Source organism: Mandrillus leucophaeus, unplaced genomic scaffold, assembly GCF_000951045.1.
Source record: "Mandrillus leucophaeus isolate KB7577 unplaced genomic scaffold, Mleu.le_1.0 Scaffold763, whole genome shotgun sequence".
NCBI lineage: Eukaryota > Metazoa > Chordata > Mammalia > Primates > Cercopithecidae > Mandrillus > Mandrillus leucophaeus.
In genome coordinates, this window is record NW_012108286.1 from 1206260 (window position 1) to 1224430 (window position 18171).

The 18171-nt window shown below is 34.7% G+C and overlaps 1 protein-coding gene across 1 annotated transcript in view; it reads right to left on the reverse strand.

Moving 5' to 3' along the window:
* Nucleotides 1-18171, reverse strand: part of KANSL1L (KAT8 regulatory NSL complex subunit 1-like) — a 139660-nt gene that overhangs the window by 82094 nt on the left and 39395 nt on the right. The window contains exons 3-4 of the mRNA XM_011966531.1: nucleotides 15595-15736; nucleotides 293-490 (exon numbers count right to left, since the gene is read on the reverse strand). Of these exons, the coding sequence (XP_011821921.1) occupies nucleotides 293-490; nucleotides 15595-15736 (340 nt within the window). The remainder of the gene's footprint in view (nucleotides 1-292; nucleotides 491-15594; nucleotides 15737-18171) is intronic.

Here is an 18171-nt window from a genome sequence, read left to right on the forward strand (position 1 = left end):
ATAGACAATTTTGTCAGAAAAAAGATTTTCCAATTCCTGTAAAAATAAATTATCATCCTATGGCCATAACAATACCATTACTTTACATATCATATTTAAATAAATTTAATTATATTGGTATTATAATGGAAACCAGTCATATGGCAAATATTTTAATTGTATTTAATGCCAAATGGCCTAGTTTAATAACCCATATGCCAGGAAGATACACATATAATGATGTTTATTTGAATAGTTTATAAAATCGATGAAAAGTCATTTCATACCACTGATATCCTTACTTTGACTTTACCTGTTTTTCGATGTTTCGAAGAAGTAAAGTAGGGCTGCTTGGTGACATTTCAAAATCTTGTTCCGGTACAGGATCTTGACACTCTTGGGGAACCTGAGGATTCCCTAGAATGTTTAGTGAAGCTGCTTGGTCTGCAAATTGCATTTGTTTTTTCAAAATGTCTTTTGGAAGCTGACATTCTTCTAGGACCACTATCCCCTAGACAAAAAACAATGAGAAAGTTGAAATGAAAACAAACTGATTATTAAACCACCTTTAATGCTACAATGCACTTGAATCTATGCTTCCTCTTAACCCTCGGAATTCAGAAAATATAAACTTGAAAGTATAGTTTAACTCTGTAAAGAACTGGCTGGTTTAAAACATGTGCAGCTAAAATAACATATATGGCTGATAGGTTGGACTTGTAAAATATTTTCTTAACTTAAATACATGCAGTTTTTTTCTAATTGGTTTTAATTATTGGCATTAAAAGCATGACATTAAAATAAAATTAAAGGCATATTATACACAGAATATGGACATTTCAGATTGAAATCAGAATATTTCCTGATAGAATCTTCTGATATTTTGGTCACTAGCATTTCTATTTGTGCTTTACATTTGAGCACTCCCAATTTTATAAATTAAAATACCAAATTTACAAACATCCAAACAACAATCTAACTCTATCCTAACTCCTTTCAGAGCACCCTAAGGAGCCCTGCCCCTGTTGCTGTCAGCCTGAGCAACCAGGGATAGGATTGCACCACTGAGAAAGAGTACTCTCTAGGCCAAAGTTCCCACTGCTTTCAAGATATCTGTGTTAATAATAAAGACACAAGCTTTCAACTTTGATGGGGTATATTCTCAAATGTAAGGAACTAGGGGAATGAACAGGGATTAAGTTGTCTCTGTACTCCCTGCCTCCTACTCACAAACATACTTATTCCTCAACTGGTTTGCTCGGCTTTCTCCTCCATTCCCCAGCTTCCTCACTCCAACTGTTCTCAACTTTAGGTTCCTCAGAGGCAATGGAGACAACAGAGAAAGAGAAAAAAGGAGTGCAAAGGAATGATCTTAATGGTTTCATAGTTCTCATTGTAAAATTTCTTTCCTTCCTATCCCTTCTACCACCCTTCCTCCTGAAAATAATACAGTAATATATACTGTATAATAGATATTAAACATACACAGATATTGTTATATATATACTGATATTACATATATTATATATTATATAGACACACCGGTTTTACATATATAATATATAATATATATTTGAAAAATAATATATAATATATATTTGAAATATAATATATAATATATATTTGAAATATAATATATAATATGTATTTTTCAAATATATATTACATATTAGAAAAATGCTAATAAATTCCTATAGGCTAGTTGGAAAAGTATTACACTCTTAATGTGGCTAAAATACTATATTCTTGTAATAAAAAATAACTAACATATTAATATTAGTGTTCATTATTTCAAAAATGGAATGAATTAAATGATTGCTGTGGGCCATCTATATCATGCATAAGTCTTATTTATAAGATGGAAATTGCCTATAGGTAATAATGTGTTATATATGAGTTTTAGTTTGCACTACATAATTTAGAGAATATATAACTTTAGAATGCACATATTCAGTTATGGTATTATACGTGTATTTTATTATTTTGTAGCAACATTTTCTGTAAAAGTACTAAATGCACTTTTTTTAAAATCTGTATTTTGAATAGTGCTAACATGCTGACTTTTCCAAGGAGAAGGGGATCCACTCGATCCCAATTACTGTTTTCTTAGAATGAACAAATATGGTTGTCAAGAAATCTGAAGAAACATGCTCAAAAGTTCTTATTTCGTTTGGTATTTTAAAAATTAAATTAGATATAATAGATATGGTATCATCAATCTGAAAAACTCTTCAGAGTATCCATTCAAAATTCCTACAAGTCTCTCACTAGGTTTCTTCATAAGTACCTGCATGTAAAAGAAACACAAGTTTCCACCTTATCAATTTAACTTCAATTGTCTTTGGTTTGATTCCAGTTTATATTATGGGCCAGTCTGTATAGATTAGTCTGATTTCAGTCTGTATACATTAGTCTGATTTCATAATCTATATTTATAAATCTGCATCTATGGAAAAATTCTATTCTGAATTTCAAAGTTCTATTTCCAAACCTTTAGAATACTACCTTTCTATAAGTAGAAAGCCTGCTATAGTTAGTTTAATAAAGAACTTTATTTTTAAAATTCAACCAGGGAGGCAGGGCGTGGTGGTTTACGCCTGTAATCCTAGCACTTTGGGAGGCTGAGGCAGGTGGCTCACTAGAGGCCAGGAGTTCAACACCAGCCTGGCCAACATAGCAAAACCCTGTCTCTACTAAAAGTACAAAAATTAGCCGGGCATCATGGCACATGCGTTTGGTCCCAGCTACTTGGGAGGCTGAGGCAAAAGAATTGCTTGAACCCAGGAGGCAGAGGTTGCAGTGAGCCAAGATCGCACCACTGCACTCCAGCCTGGGTGACAGAGACTCTGTTTTAAAAAAAAAAATTAGAATTCAACCAGAGAGACCTTCATAGTCAACTTCATAATCTGCTTCTTCCCCCATAAACTACTACCCTGCACAAAACTCTTGGAGTGTGAGGAGAGTGGCCCATTCTGATCCGCCACTGCCAAGAATGGAGAGGAAAGGGTTGAATATTTAATCCTCTGGGGACACAGCAGAGAGTTTCTGTTCTTAAAATCAGTAAAATTATATTCTCATACACAAAACAACATAGATAAGAAAGATATGAAATATTTTTAGAAAAATGAGTTACAACAACTGAAACAAGTGAAAACTCTAGCATAAAATGAAAGCCAATCAACTGTTTCTGAGAAGACAACTCTTGACAACGCAGGGTCTTCACAGAGAAAATACTGTGTGGAAAAAAAACTACTTCAGCAACATCTCTATTATTCACATAAATTCACCAAAGTTAATTTTAAGTAAAACTTTAAATAAAAAATTTGAAACACACAAAAGGTACAATTTAAAATATGGAAGGCCCTACTGCAGGTTTAACAAAATAAATCTAAGAGACAAACCATTTGATATAGCCAGTGTTCTCCCAAGAAAAATATTTCAATTTTTTTCTGAGTGTGAGAAGAATCTGTTGTCTTATTAGAAAGTTTGAAGCGAGGAGAAGGGGAAATACAGGAATCTGTAATATGTTGACAAAGCTGTCACAAGAACCACCAAAGGATGTTGCTAATAACTGCTTTCTTCTCTAAAAATTTAAGCAGAGTTTAGACCATATGAAGAATGGTAAAGGGGCAAATGATGTGTTTTCTGACTTAAGGCACAAACTAGCACTTATTTAAACAGGATATTTACAAAACAGCATCCCTCAATCTCTTTCATTTCCCTTTATCTCTAATTTAACTGAGAACAATTTTTTTTTTTTTTTACATTTAAAATACATTAAACAGAAAGTTCTGTTTCAAGACAGTACTGGCCATCCTTCTCAATTTTTTTCTTACAATAACTCAAGAAGCTGGAAGAGCAAGGAAAGTGATGTTTTTCTTACATAGTAACTTCTCAACTAAGCTGCATATAAATAAACAACTAAATACTTTAATTCCTAATAAATGTAATGAGAAACTACTAAAATAACCAAAACATTGTATTCTAATAGCATAATTTTGTGGCATTTTCCATAAAATAAACATAATGCTATTATTAAGGGAACAAAGGGCCAGATACACATTTATCCTGAATTAAGAAAAAGGTAAGGCCATATAAATTATTACAGGGAAGTTTAGACGGCTTTCCTTAAAACAATTTATTCCAGTAGATGTTATATAAACATGCAATGAAACTTTTAAAAGAATTTAACCAAGAAGTATACAGTACTGCTTAGAAAATAGAGAATATTAAAATATCCTTTCTCAAGTTAAAGGATTATGAATCAGATTGTCTAGATTGAAATATAAATCTTATTCATCAATTTAACTGCAAACCCACTTTCTTGGAAATATCTAAACTGTTTTACACCGGACTCATTCTTAGAACTCTATTTGCTATAAAATACATGTGTGAAATTATATCCTTTAAGGAAACCGATCAAAGAAGAGAGATTATGTGGTGATCTTGAAAGGACTGGGAAGGCTTTCAAAAACTGAAGGCTCCTGTAAAGATAACAGTGAACAATGAGAAAAAGTAACTAATGTAACATGAAACTTTCATCAGGAAACACTTAGTGAATGTGGTTCCCTCAAATCTCACAGAACTAGTAAGCCTAAGGTTTTATGTCTGTCCTTCTTCTACCTTCCTACAGATGCCACACCACTAATTCCTACAACGTGTTAAACATACTTCATCACTTCCTAGCTTCTTTTCCTCTTCTCGTATAACACATACTTTCTGCTCCTTTAAATACCATACTACTTTGTCATTCCTGAAAATGATCATGTTGTTTCACACCTTCAAACCTGTAAAAAACGCCTTTCTCTAGTTCCACTGATTCATCAAAAAATTACTATTCATCCCCCAAAGTCATACTGAGATGTCACTTTCTTCTCTTAATGTTTTCTCTGACCCTCTTACCCATAAGTACTCTCTCTATGGCACTCCAAATATCTTATAAAAACATGTATTCTACTTGAAGTATAATTTTTAAAAAAAAAAAACAGGTATTACTGAATATATTACATATACTGAAACGATTATGTTTTATCTCCCTTACCAGAATACAAACTCATGATAGATAGAGCCTAAAATTTATTAATCTTTGTGGACGTGCAGACCCCGACGTGGGGCTAGGCAAACTACATGGTTCAAGGGCTCTGATCCCTTCCCTTCTCAGCTTTTTCTTTCAAGGTCTATCCCTATCAACCTTCAATATTAGACTATTTCCAGGATGTCTACAGTGTGACCATATAGAATACTGTTTCCCACAAAAACAAAGTTACAAATAAATATTTAGCAATATTTAGAATGCATAAGAACTCATTTGTATTATTGATTCTTTGGGAAAATAGACCACAATGAACATTCCCACTTGGAAATGTAAAGAATAAAAAATATATGTCAGCTATTGGTCTATATTAATGTTAACACTCTGCTGGACCAATATTGTAATGGCAAGCCATTACCCTAGGGGCATGGCTTAATTAGGCCCTGATTTGTGCTTCCTATTAAAGGGTTCTTTCCATCCACTGTTCTCTATGGCTCCTGAATCAGCCGGCTTCTTTCTTTTATATTACCTTCCTTGGTAATATAAATTTAAAATTTATATTGGTAATAAAAATATAAATATAAAGCTTCTTTCTTTTATATTACCTTCCTTGGCAATATCAGTAAATGTTTATGACTTCTTTAGGAACTGCAAAGCTCTTAACCTGCTTCTTGTTCATAGAAGGTTGGCATCCTAAGGACTGGTTTAAGTCTTGGCCAGTAAAATGCTTTTTATAGGTCAAGCTTATAATTTCTTTGGTACAACTCACTCAGAAACTCAGAAGGCTTCCCATCTATCTGTTTTCAGGCAGTTCCATGTACTGACAATCACACCCACAGTTCTCTGATGCATTCTCAAAGGATATTTCTTTCACCCTCTAACTCCTGTACCTACCTATATATTCCTTCCTCCTGTCCCTCTTTCTCTGCCTCCTTGTGAGGGTTCTCATAAGCTATTAAGTTCTGATGGAAAATCCACATTCTTAATCTTCCTCCACTGCCCTAAGTGTAATTTTATCCAGCTCAAAGGTTTTGCAGAGAATGGTATCCTTAGTTTGATCTTTAGCTCCAAATCACTTTTGTCCTTTATTATTCAAAGGTTTTCTCAATCCTATCTCTTATCATATAAAGTGCAGAGAGAGGAAGTTTTGCTAACTTCATAAGGTCTTGAATTTCTAGAAACCTATTCCTTCTCATTTATGTTTTTAAACAGGTTTGAAAACGACCTAATTAAAAATTATCAATAAAAAGCATTATCACAAAGTAAAAGCCAATATAAAAGTCAATATACAGGACAAAGTCTAAGCAGAATATGGTCAAAGACAGAATTAGCAAATTAAAAGACAGTAAAGAATTCCTTGTGGTACAGAGAGACAAATGAGATTAAAACATTAAAGAGTGGTTAAGAGACATGAAAAATTTGTTTGAACCTCTCAACCTATGAGAATTTCACAAAAATGGAAGAGAAAAAAATTGAAAAACATGCATTATTTGGATGATAGTAGCAGAGAATATGCTAGAATTGAAGAAAGATGTAACACCTTGGACTAAACATGGACTCTGGGCTGGCTGCAGTGGCTCATACCTGTAATCCCAGCAATTTAAGAGCCTGAGGCAGGTGGATAGCTTGAGCCCAGGAGTTCGAGACCAGCCTGGGCAACGTGGCGAAACCCCATCCCCACCAAAAATACAAAAATTAGCCAGCCGCGGTGGTGCATTCTTGGAGTCCCAGCTACCCAGGAAGCTGAGGCGGGAGGATCGCTTGAGCCTGGGAGGTCAAGGCTGCGGTGAGCCGTAATCATGCCACTGCACTCCAACCTGGGCAACAGAGCAAGGCCCTGTCTCAAAAATATAAAAGAAATTAAAACAAACAAACGTGGACTCTGAAAAAAAAAACAAAAACATGTCTACACAAAGACTTATACATGAATATATACAGCAACATTATTCATAATAGCCAAAAACTAAAACAACCTAAATTCCCATGACCTAGGAAAGAGATAAACAAATTATATATAGTACAATCCTACAATGGAATACTGCTCAACAATAAAAAAGAAAAAATTACTTATGCATACAGCAACACAGATGAACCTCAAAAGCATTATGCTAAGTGAAAGAGCAAAATAGAGATTACATGTTTTATTATTTGACTTATATGAAATTCTAGAAAAGGCAAAACTATAGCAATAGAAAACAGATTAGTGGTTGCCAGAGAAAAGAGCCTGAAGGAAAGAGATTGACTGCAAAAAAGGAAGGAGTGAAATTTTTGAGGGTTATAGAAACGTCCTACATTATGATCATGGTGACGGTTACAAGAGTAAACATTTGTCAAAATTCAGGGAACTGTACAGTTAAAAATGTGTACTCTGAGTACCAAGCAACATAAAGACAATCCTTTGATACCTGTTAGTAAGGATGTAGAACATCAACTAAACAAGAACATCTTAAAAGTTACCAGATAGAAAAGACAGTACTCAAAAAAGAAAAACAATCACATTGACAGTAGACTCCTTCTCAGTATCAAATAAAACAATAAAACAAATCTTTAAAGTGCTAAAGGAAAATAACTGTCAAACTAGAATTTAACACCAAACTAAAATACCATTTAAGAGTGAGGGTAAAATGAATATATTCTGAGATGTACAAAGACACAAAGTTTAAGTGTCCAGAGACCCAAATGTCAAAAACTCCTATCAATGCATGTCTCTTATTTCTTTCTACTTTATTTTTTAATTGACAAATAATAATTGTACATATTTATGGTATATATAATGATATTTCAATACATATAATGCATAGTGATCAGATCAGGGTAATTAGCATATCCATCATCACAAATATTTATCACTTCTATGTGTTGGAACAGGAAGCACCAGGAATCTGTCTCCCCACCTAGACACCACCTCATTGGCAGAATCTGTCTAATGTCATTATTTCAAAAATCTGGAGTTTACTGAAGACTTGCAAGTTCAAGGGGCAGGTTTAGACAGTAAACGTGCAGTTAATTTTTATCAATTTTAGCTCTTAGCACAATAGCAGCTACCCATCCCCACTCCTAGTCCCATGGCAGGCAGCCATTCATATATTTCGGAAGCAATCTACATACAGCCTGCATAAGCCAGGGTAGGGGAAAAGGACTCTGCTCTGCAAAGATTAGGGATCTGTGTTCTGATCACTGATTGTAATCTTTGATCACAGAGGTACAGACAAAGAGGCAAACAACCATTGTTGTAGTACCTCCCTCCTTTTATTGCAATTCCCTCCTCCTCTGGCTGAAGGCCTTCCTGGGGATTTAAAGGGCCAGCACCCTTAAAAAAAATAAATCCTCTCTTCATTTTTCTCTTTTCCCCTTTTGGGAGCCAGATATTAAAAGCAGGACATTTTAAAACAACTGCATCAATGAGGAAAATTAGAAAGCAACTGGGCATTTCCAAGAAAAGGTGCAGGCTCAGAAAAAATGAGATTTTAACTATACCCTTCAGGCTTATTCTTGCCACACCGACAACCAACAACAACAGAGAGAATCAAAATAATAAACAAAAATGATTTTAAAAGTCCTGCAGAAAGAGAAAGAATCTGATTTCCAGAGTTAACACATTATTAGATTCAAATGTGCAGTTTTCAAAAACAAACAAACAAAAAGCATACAATGAAACAGGAAAAAAGGGAGCATTCAAAGGAAAAAAAAACAAACAGAAACTGTCCCTGAAAACAGGATGGAAGACCTATTAGACAAAGACTTTAAAACAACTGTTTTAAAGACGCTCAAAAGGCTAAAAAAAAAAGATGTAAAAAAAGTCAAGAAAAAGATGTTATGAACAAAATGCAAACATCAGTATGGAAACAGAAAACCTGAAAGGAAACCAAACAAATTCTAGAGCTGAAAAGTATAATAACTGAAATGAAAAATTCACTAGAGGTATTCAAAGGCAAATGTGAACAGGCAGGAAAAACACCAATGAACTTGAAGCCAGGACAGTAAAAATAATCAAGTGTAAAGCATAAAAAGAAAACAGATTAAAGAAAAGTGAGCAAAGTGTAAGGGACACGTGGAACACTAATAAATGGCCCAACATATAAATGTAGGAGTTCCAGAAAAAGAATAGAGAGGCAGAGAGAATATTTGAAGAAATTATGGCTAAAAACTCCCCAAATATGATGAAAGACATGATTACAAATATCAGAAGCTGAATGAGCTCCAAATAAGGTGAATCCAAAGAGTACTACAAAGAAACGTTATAATCAAACTATTAAATGACAAAAAGAATATTGAAAGCGGCAAGAGAGAAGCACAGGCAAGGGATCCTCCATAATACTATCAGTAGCCTCTTATGATAAACTTTGGAGGTCCAAAGGCAGTTAGGTCAATATATTCAAAGTAGAAAACAAAATAACAACAACAACAAAAAAAATCCTGGCCAACCCAAAATCCTATTATATTCGGGAAAATCATCCTTCAAAGATAAAAAAAAAAATTAAGACACTCTCAAGTAAACAAAAGCTGAGGGAGTCATTTACCACTAGACCTACTCTGCAGAAAATACTTAAGGAAATCCTGCAAGGTTAAATGAAAGACCTAGATAGTAACTTAAAGCTGTTACTGAAATAAAAATCTCAATGAAGTTAAATACACGCATAATTATAACAGCTAGTATTATTGTTAACAACAGTTTGTAACTCCTTGCTGTCTACATGATTTAAATAACTAGTACATTAAAAATATATATATTAGTTCCAAAGCTAGGCTTGTGGTAACTTTGGTTTGTAACTCCACATTTTGTTTTCTACATAATTTAAGAAACTAATATATTTAACATAATTATTAATTTATGTTTTGGGACACATTAGTATAAGGATATAATTTTGTGACATCAATAACCAAAAGAGGTGGGAACAAAGCTGTAAAGGAAATGAGTTTTTATATGTTACTAAAGTTAAACTGGAATAAATTAAAATTATAATGTAATAACTTTATGAGGTTAAATATAATCCCCATGGGCAACCACAAAGAAAATATCTACCAAATATATACAAAAGGAAATAAGAAAGAAATTTAAACATTTCAGGGTCAAAAAAAATCAGCTAAACACAACAGAAGACAGTAGTTCAGGAAATGAAAAACAAAAAAAGGTATAAGATATATAGAAAATAGCAAAATGACAGAAGTCTATCCTTCTTAGTAATTACATTAAGTGTAAATGGATTAAACTCCCCAAAACACAGAAATTAGAATAGATAAAAACACAGAATCCAACTCTATACTGTCTACAAGAGATTCAACTTAAGTCCAATGACACAAATAAGTTGAAAGTGGATTTTTTAAAATCATACGCAATATCAGACAAAAGAGACTTTAAATTTTAAAAAGTTACAAGAGATAAGGACATTATATATTAATAAGACTCAGTATAACAAGATAAAACAATTATAAACATTTATGAAACCATGCCACAAAGAGTTAAGAAAACCAGTCTAAATTCCTGTTTATAAGATAACAGATAAGAAAAGAAACAACTTGTTGAGATACTGAAACTCAAACTATAACCCAAAGAGTAAGAAGTCAATAACTAGCAAAAATTCTTGAGTTTGTAGGATAGCAGATAATTAAAGACATAACCCACTAAGACGCCAAAACTCTCTAACCTTGTGAGAACACGAATAAACTGGCAAAAATCAGTTAAAACCAAGAGTTTGCACAGAATGACCTTACTGACATCACAGCCTAAATTTCCACTGCATGTTTCGTATTAACACCCCCTTGATGCAACCCATGAGTTAGCATGAAGCGATAACTGCACATGTCCGAGAACTTTCCAAAACTCTCCTTTCTTTCTACCAATCACCTGTTGATACCAATATCTACCCCTAAATCTATTCTAATAAAAATGTTGCCATAAAAATAACATGAGAGAGGGGAGGCAGAACAAGATGGCTGAAAAGAAGACTCCAGCAACTGTACCCCCACTACCTCCCAACATAGGAACACCAAATTGAACACTAGCCACATAAAAGAGCATCTTTGTAAGAACTAAAAGTCAGCTTAGTTACCAGCTTGGCCACAGTGGGGTAAAGCACCAAGCGTTTCTGGACCTACCCTGGTCCAGAGGGGAACCCACTGTCCTGAAGGGAGAGACTCAGGACTGGCAGCATTCACCAAAAGCTGAATGAAGAAGTCTTGGGCCTTTAGTAAACACTGGCCATAGAGAGGCACTACTTGCTGTGGCCCTGGGGCAGTGGTGGCCATGGGGAGGGACTGCTCTCCTTGAGGAAAGAGGAAGGAAGGGTAGGGAGGACTTTGTCTTGTGACTTGGGTGTCAGTTCAGCTGCAGTAGAATACAGCACCAGGTGGAGGCCCAAGATGGCATCTCTAGACCCACCTGGGGCTGGGGAGAACTTGTCACCCTTAAGGGAAGGACACAAGCCTGAGTGGATTTGCCACCTGCTGATGGTAGAACCTTTGGGCCTTGAGGAGACACAGACGATAGCCAGGTAGTGGTCATTGTGGGCCTTAGGTGAGACCAGTGCTGTGCTGTCTTCGGATCTGACCCTGTGCAGTCCCAGTGGTCCTTGTGTCATGCCTCTCCTAGCTCCAAGCAGCTCAGTACAGTGGGTGAGACTATGTTTCCCTGGGGGAAAGTAAGGGAAGAGAACAAGAGTCTCTGACTGGTAATCCAGAGAATGTTTTTGGATCTTACCCGAGACTACTGAGGTAGTACCTCTATGAGTCTACAAAAGATGCAGCGTTACTAAAGTTGGGGATATGACTGCAGTGACCAATGACTTAGATCACAACACCCAAGCCTGTTTGAATATCTGGAAAGCATTCTCAAGAAGGACTGGTACAAATTAGTGTACACTGCAAAGACTAATAAATACCTAACTTTTCAATGTCCAGACACAGATGAACATCTACGAGTATAAAGAACACCCAGGAACACATGGCCTCATCAAATGGACTAAATAGGGCACCAAAGACCAATGCCAGAGAGACAGGGATATGTGATCTTGCAGACAGAGAACTGAAAATAGCTGTTTTGAGAAAGCTCAATGAAATCTAAGGTAACACGAGAAGGAATTCAGAATCCTATCAGATAAATTTAATAAAGAAACTGAAACAGTTGAAAAGAAACAAGCAGAAATTCTGGAGTTGAAAAATGCACTTGACATTCTGAAGACTGCACTAGATAGAGTCTCTTAACAACAGGATTAACCAAAAAGAAGAAAATTAGTGAGCTTGAAGACAGGATATGTGAAAATATACCGTCAGAAGAGACAAAGGAAAAAAGAATAAAAAATAATAAAGCACACTTACCAGATCCAAAATATACCCTCAAAAGGGCAAACCTAAGATACTGGCCTTAAAGAGGAGGAAGAGAAAGAGATCAGCATAGAAAATATATTCAAATGGATAATAACAAAGAACTTCCCAAATCTAGAGTAAGATATCAATATTCAAGTACAAGAAGGTTATAGGGCGCCAAGAAAATTTAATCCAAAGAAAACTACCTCAAGTAGTTTTAATAATCAAACTCCCAAAGGGAAGGAATAAAGAAAGGATTCAAAAAGTAGCAAGAAAAGAAACAATATACAATGGAGCTCCAATATGTCTGGTAGCAGACTTTTCAGTGGGAAACCTTACAGGTCAGGAGTGAGTGGCATGACACAGAAGTCAGGTGCATTTCTATATACTAACAATGAACAATCTGCAAAGAAAGTCACAAAACCAATTATATTTACAAGAGAATCAAAAAGAAAAAAACACTTCAGAATATAATAAATAACCAAGGAGTTGATAGACTTGTACAAACTACAAAACATTGCTGAAAGAAATTAAAGAAGATATAAATAAATGGAAACACAACCCACATTCATGGATTGAAAGACTTAATGTTGTTAAGATGTCAAAACTACTCAAAGCAATCTAGAGTTTCAGTGCATCCCTATCTAAATCTCCACAACTCTTTTTATAGACAGAAAAAACTTATCCTAAAGGTCATACAAAATCTCATGAGACCTCAAAGCCAACACAACATCAAAAGAAAAAACAACAACAACAACAACAAAAAAACAAATCTAGAGTTGGGCTCGGTGGCTCACGCCTGTAATCCCAGCACTTTGGGATGCTGAGGCAGGCAGATCACTTTGAGACCAGGAGTTCAAGACTAGCCTGGCCAACATGGCGAAATCCTGTCTCTACTAAAAACACAAAAATTAGCTGGGTATGGTGGTGCATGCCTGTAATCCCAGCTACTCAGGAGGCTGAGGCATGAAAATCACTTGAGCCTGGAAGGTGGAGGTTGCAGTGAGCTGATGTCATGCCATTGCACTCTAGCCTTGGCAACATACTGAGACTCTATCTCAAAAATATATATAAACAAATAACAAATCTAGAAGACTCACATGTCCTGATTTCAAAAATTACTACAAAACTACAGAAATCAAAACAATGTGATACTGGCCAGGCATGGTGGCTCATGCCTATAATCCTAGCACTTTAGGAGGCTGAGGTGAGAGGATGGCTTGAACCCAGGAGTTCAAGACCAACCTGGTCTTGAATATAGGGAAACTCTGTCTCTATTTAAAAAAAAAAAGAAGAAAAGAAATTAAAAACCAAAAACAAAAAAACCCATGTGGTACTGGCATAAAGACAGACCTATATCCCAATGGGATAGAATAGACAACCCAGAAATAAATCCTAACATATATGGTCAAATGTTTTTTGACAAAGGTTCCAATCCAAGGCCATTCAATGGAAAAACAGTCTTTTCAACCAGGTAAACCTGAATATCTGAATGAAAACGAATGAAACTGGACCCTTACCTAACACCATACACAAAAATTAACACAAAATGGATCAAAGGCCTCAATGTAAAACCTAAAACTATAAAACCCTAAGAAGAAATATAGGGTAAGTGCTTCATGACATTAGATTTAGCAATGATTTCTTAGATATGACATCAAAAGCACAGGTAATAAAAGAAAAAGTAGACAAATGGGACTTCAGAAAAATTTTGAAAATTTGGGCAGGAAAAGATAATATCAACAGAGTAAAAATGCAATGAACAAGGCTGAGCACAGGAGCTCACATTTGTTATACCAGCACTTTTTGAGAGGCCGAGGTTCGGGGATCATTTGAGTCTAGAGTTCAAGACCAGCCTGGGCAACAAAGGGAGATCCCATCTCTACAAAAAATCAAAAACTTAGCCAGTCATGGTGGCACGAGCCTCTAGTCTCAGCTACTTGGGAGTCTGAGGTGGAAGGATTGCTTGAGCCTGGGAGGTCAAGGCTGCAGTGAGCAGTGATCACACTACTGTACTCCATCCCGGGTGACAGAGCAAGACTCTGCCTCAAAAAAAAAAAAGCAACACACAGAATAGGAAAAATATTTATAAATCATATATCTGATAAGAAATTAATATCCACAATACATATAGAATTAAAACGCAACAAGAAAATAAACAAGCAAGCAACCCCATTCAAAAATGGGCAAAGGACTTGAATAAGTACTTCTCCAAAGAAGATATCCAAAAGCCAAGCCAGTAACACATGAAATGATGTTCAACATCACTAATCATTAAGAAATGCAAATCAAAAGTAAAATGAGATACCATCTCACACTCATTAGGATGGTTACTATAAAATAAACAGAAAATAAATGTTAGCAAGAATCTGGAGAAATTTGAACCTTGTGTACTGCTGGTGGAAATGTTAACTGGTATAGCCACTGTGAAAAACAGTATGGTAGATTCACAAAAAAATTAAAAATAGAGTTACCATATGATCCAGCAATTCCACTTGTGGGTGTTTACCCCAAAGAATTGAAAACAGCGTCTCAAAGAGATATTTTAATATCCATGTTCACAGCATACTCACAATAGCTAAAAACTGGAACCACCACAAGTGTCCATCAACGGATGACTGAATAAGCAAAATGTGGTATATACATACAATAAATTATTAATCTTAAAAAGGAAAGAAATTCTAATATATGCTACAATATTTATGAAACTTGAGAACATTATGCTAGTGAAATAAGCTAGCCACAAAAAGACAAAAACTGTTATGATTCTGCTTATATGAGGTACTTAAAATAGTCAAAATCATAAGAGACAGACATAGTTGCCAGGGGTTGAGGAGAGAGGAGTGGGTAGTTATTATTTAATGGGTACAGAGCTTCAGTTCTAAAAGGTAAAAAGAGTTATAGAGATGGATAGTGACACATGAATAACATTACGAATGTATTTAATAACACAACTATACACTCAAAAATGGTTAAGATGGTAAGGTTTTTGTTATATGTATTTTATGATTTAGAAATTTGAAAACAAGTTTATCACTTACATTAACTGGAATCCAATAAGGAAGTTCTGAATTGCTCAAAAAGTACGATAAAATGATCTTAAATACAAAAAGCCATTACAAAGATAGCTTCAATTTATAATAACTAATATACCAAACATTTTGACATAAACTGGCTACATTCTTATAAAACCTTGTAACAATTATTTTTGTGATGAAATGAGAAGGAATGAAAACATTAACAATTTTCAACAAAAGTAGAAGAACACAGACAGACAATACCTTGGAGGCACGAATTTGCCTGTGAATGTCTGTTAGTTGTTGGATTTTGCATTCTAGGTCTGAAATCTGGGCTTGAAGCCAAGTCCATCGGCTGCCAACTCGTGCTCTGTCTACAAGCCACTTCCATTCAGTACTACAGTTACTGTGAACAAAATAAACGCTGTTACTCAAAGTACAAAAGCAATCAAGTTTCACAGACACTGCTTAATAATTCCTTAACTCCCATAATAAAAGCAAATTTCCTTTCTACAACATGTAATTACAGGAAGACAGAATGGCAGATTGACTTCTTATCAAAGAAAAAGATTTAATTTTCTTACCTTTCCACCCCACAAATACCCATTTTCATTAAATATTACATACCCTGTAGTAGGATAATTCCTCTGCTACTCAATTCTTTATCAATGCAGAAGGTCTTAAACAGGGATAAATCAGCAAAGAAAAGGAAACGTGAATGACAATGCAAACACCATGTAAAAACTGTTACATAAAACTTACATGTAAGTAGATGTCAAGTACCAGACAATCCATTTGAATGGTGCTAAATCTAAGTCCATGTAATAAACTGCAGCATATTCAATTTTACTATAAGTAATTTTTATTTGCTAAAATAGGCATCATTATTAGCTAACTACTTAAATCATTTTTTAAAAACCATCAAAAATTATAAAAAATATAAATGCTCTGCTACATTTCAAATAAGCATACCAAATATATAGACCTTAAAATATTTGTTAAGATAAACAGTTCATTAAAAATCTGATTCCTAGGATTCACAACCTCGAGATCACAAAGAATTTATATAAAGCCTTTCTTTCATGCATATTTAAAAATAAGGGTTGATTCCTAGCTCCTCCTAGTACCTCTGTCATTTGGCAAGAGCACTACAGCTAGAGAAAAATTATTGGGGATTATGGGTGGTATATGTGTGTGATATTTAATTAGGAGATGCAGATTGCCACAAAAAAAAAAAAAAAAAACTGACAGAAACTGAAGATATAACTGTAGGGCAACAATGACTTAATGACAACATATAAACTTTATAAAAAACTTATCTAAAAATTCATTTATTGTCAAAACCCACTGACTGTAGAACACCAAGAGTGAAGACTAATGTAAATAATGACCTCTGGGTGACAATGACGTGTTAATGTAGGTTCATCAATTGTAACAAATACACCACTCTGGTGTGTGATATTAACAGTGGGAAAGGTTGTGCGTTTGTAGTATGTGGGAACAGGGAATATGTGGGAACTCTTTGTATTTCCCACTCAGTTTTGCTGTGAACCTAAAACTGCTCTAAAAAATAGTTTATTAATTTTTTAAAATGCACTGGACCATAATGGAATATCTTTCAAATAATCTTTAATCGGAGAAAATATTTATTCTAAGAGATCATTTGCTGTCAGATAAACAGAACACAATTATTATGGCTTTGCTATATAGAATTCATTCACTATAACAGGATCTTACATTATATCAATGTTTCTGAAAGGCTGCTGTTTTTAAGGATTCTAATTGCATACAATGTGATTAAAGACACCATATGATTGACGATTTCTCTTGGTATTATTATGTATTGTTTATAGTCATTACTGTGGTTTCATAAATTTGACACTTAAAAATCACATTTTCATAACTGGACAAAATAAAATGCCTATTCAAAATACACTATTCATAGATAACAGTTAGCAACACTAAATGCCAATCATGAAATTAGAGAAGGCAAGTGCCCTAGCACGTAGTATTTTGCACAGGTGAGGATAAAATGTTTGGATTTTAAAACAAAGTGGAAACTACTGGCAAGGTGGTAACAATCTTTTTCTTTTTCCCAAGAACTTTGGCTACTAGGTGGAGAAAGCACTGTAGTAGGAAATGAAAGAAAGTAAGGAAAACAACTAAGATGTTACCTATAATAATCTGGGTGTGGTACAGATCATTGTGATCTCCAAATATTTCACGTGCCACCCTACACTTCCCAGGCTTATGCATTTACGTTGGAGCCATTTGACTAGTTCTGACCAAATGGGCTGTAAGCAAAAGTGACATTGTCATTTCCAGGTCACCTGAGGATCTTCAAAACCACGAGTGCAGATAATATAGCTACAAAATGGAGGAGGAGAATAGCCTAGATCACACTGGACTTTATGTAAGCCACAGTACACCTCTGCTGTGTGAAACCACTGAGATTAGGACGCTAATTTGTAACACTAAATATAGCCTATTCTAAAACACTGAATATAAAAATGGCTTTGACTGGGAAGGGGAGGGGAGACAAAGATATGTAGATAAAAGGACAGATTCAAGGTTCATTTTAAAGTTGATAGGACTTGCAGAAGTATGGCCTAGAAGTAAGCATAGGGCAATCAAAGATGATCTTAAACATTAAGTATTGCTCCAGTAGGAAAATTCCCCTATAATATGCAATTTGGTTTGGCTATAATATTGATGATTAGTGAATAATGAAATATAACAGAAAAAAATGTCATAGAACTCATATTATTGTACTTCTGGTAAAGATATTCTGATACTCAAGTTAGGATTATAAAAATCATTGTTATGTTCATATACTACACT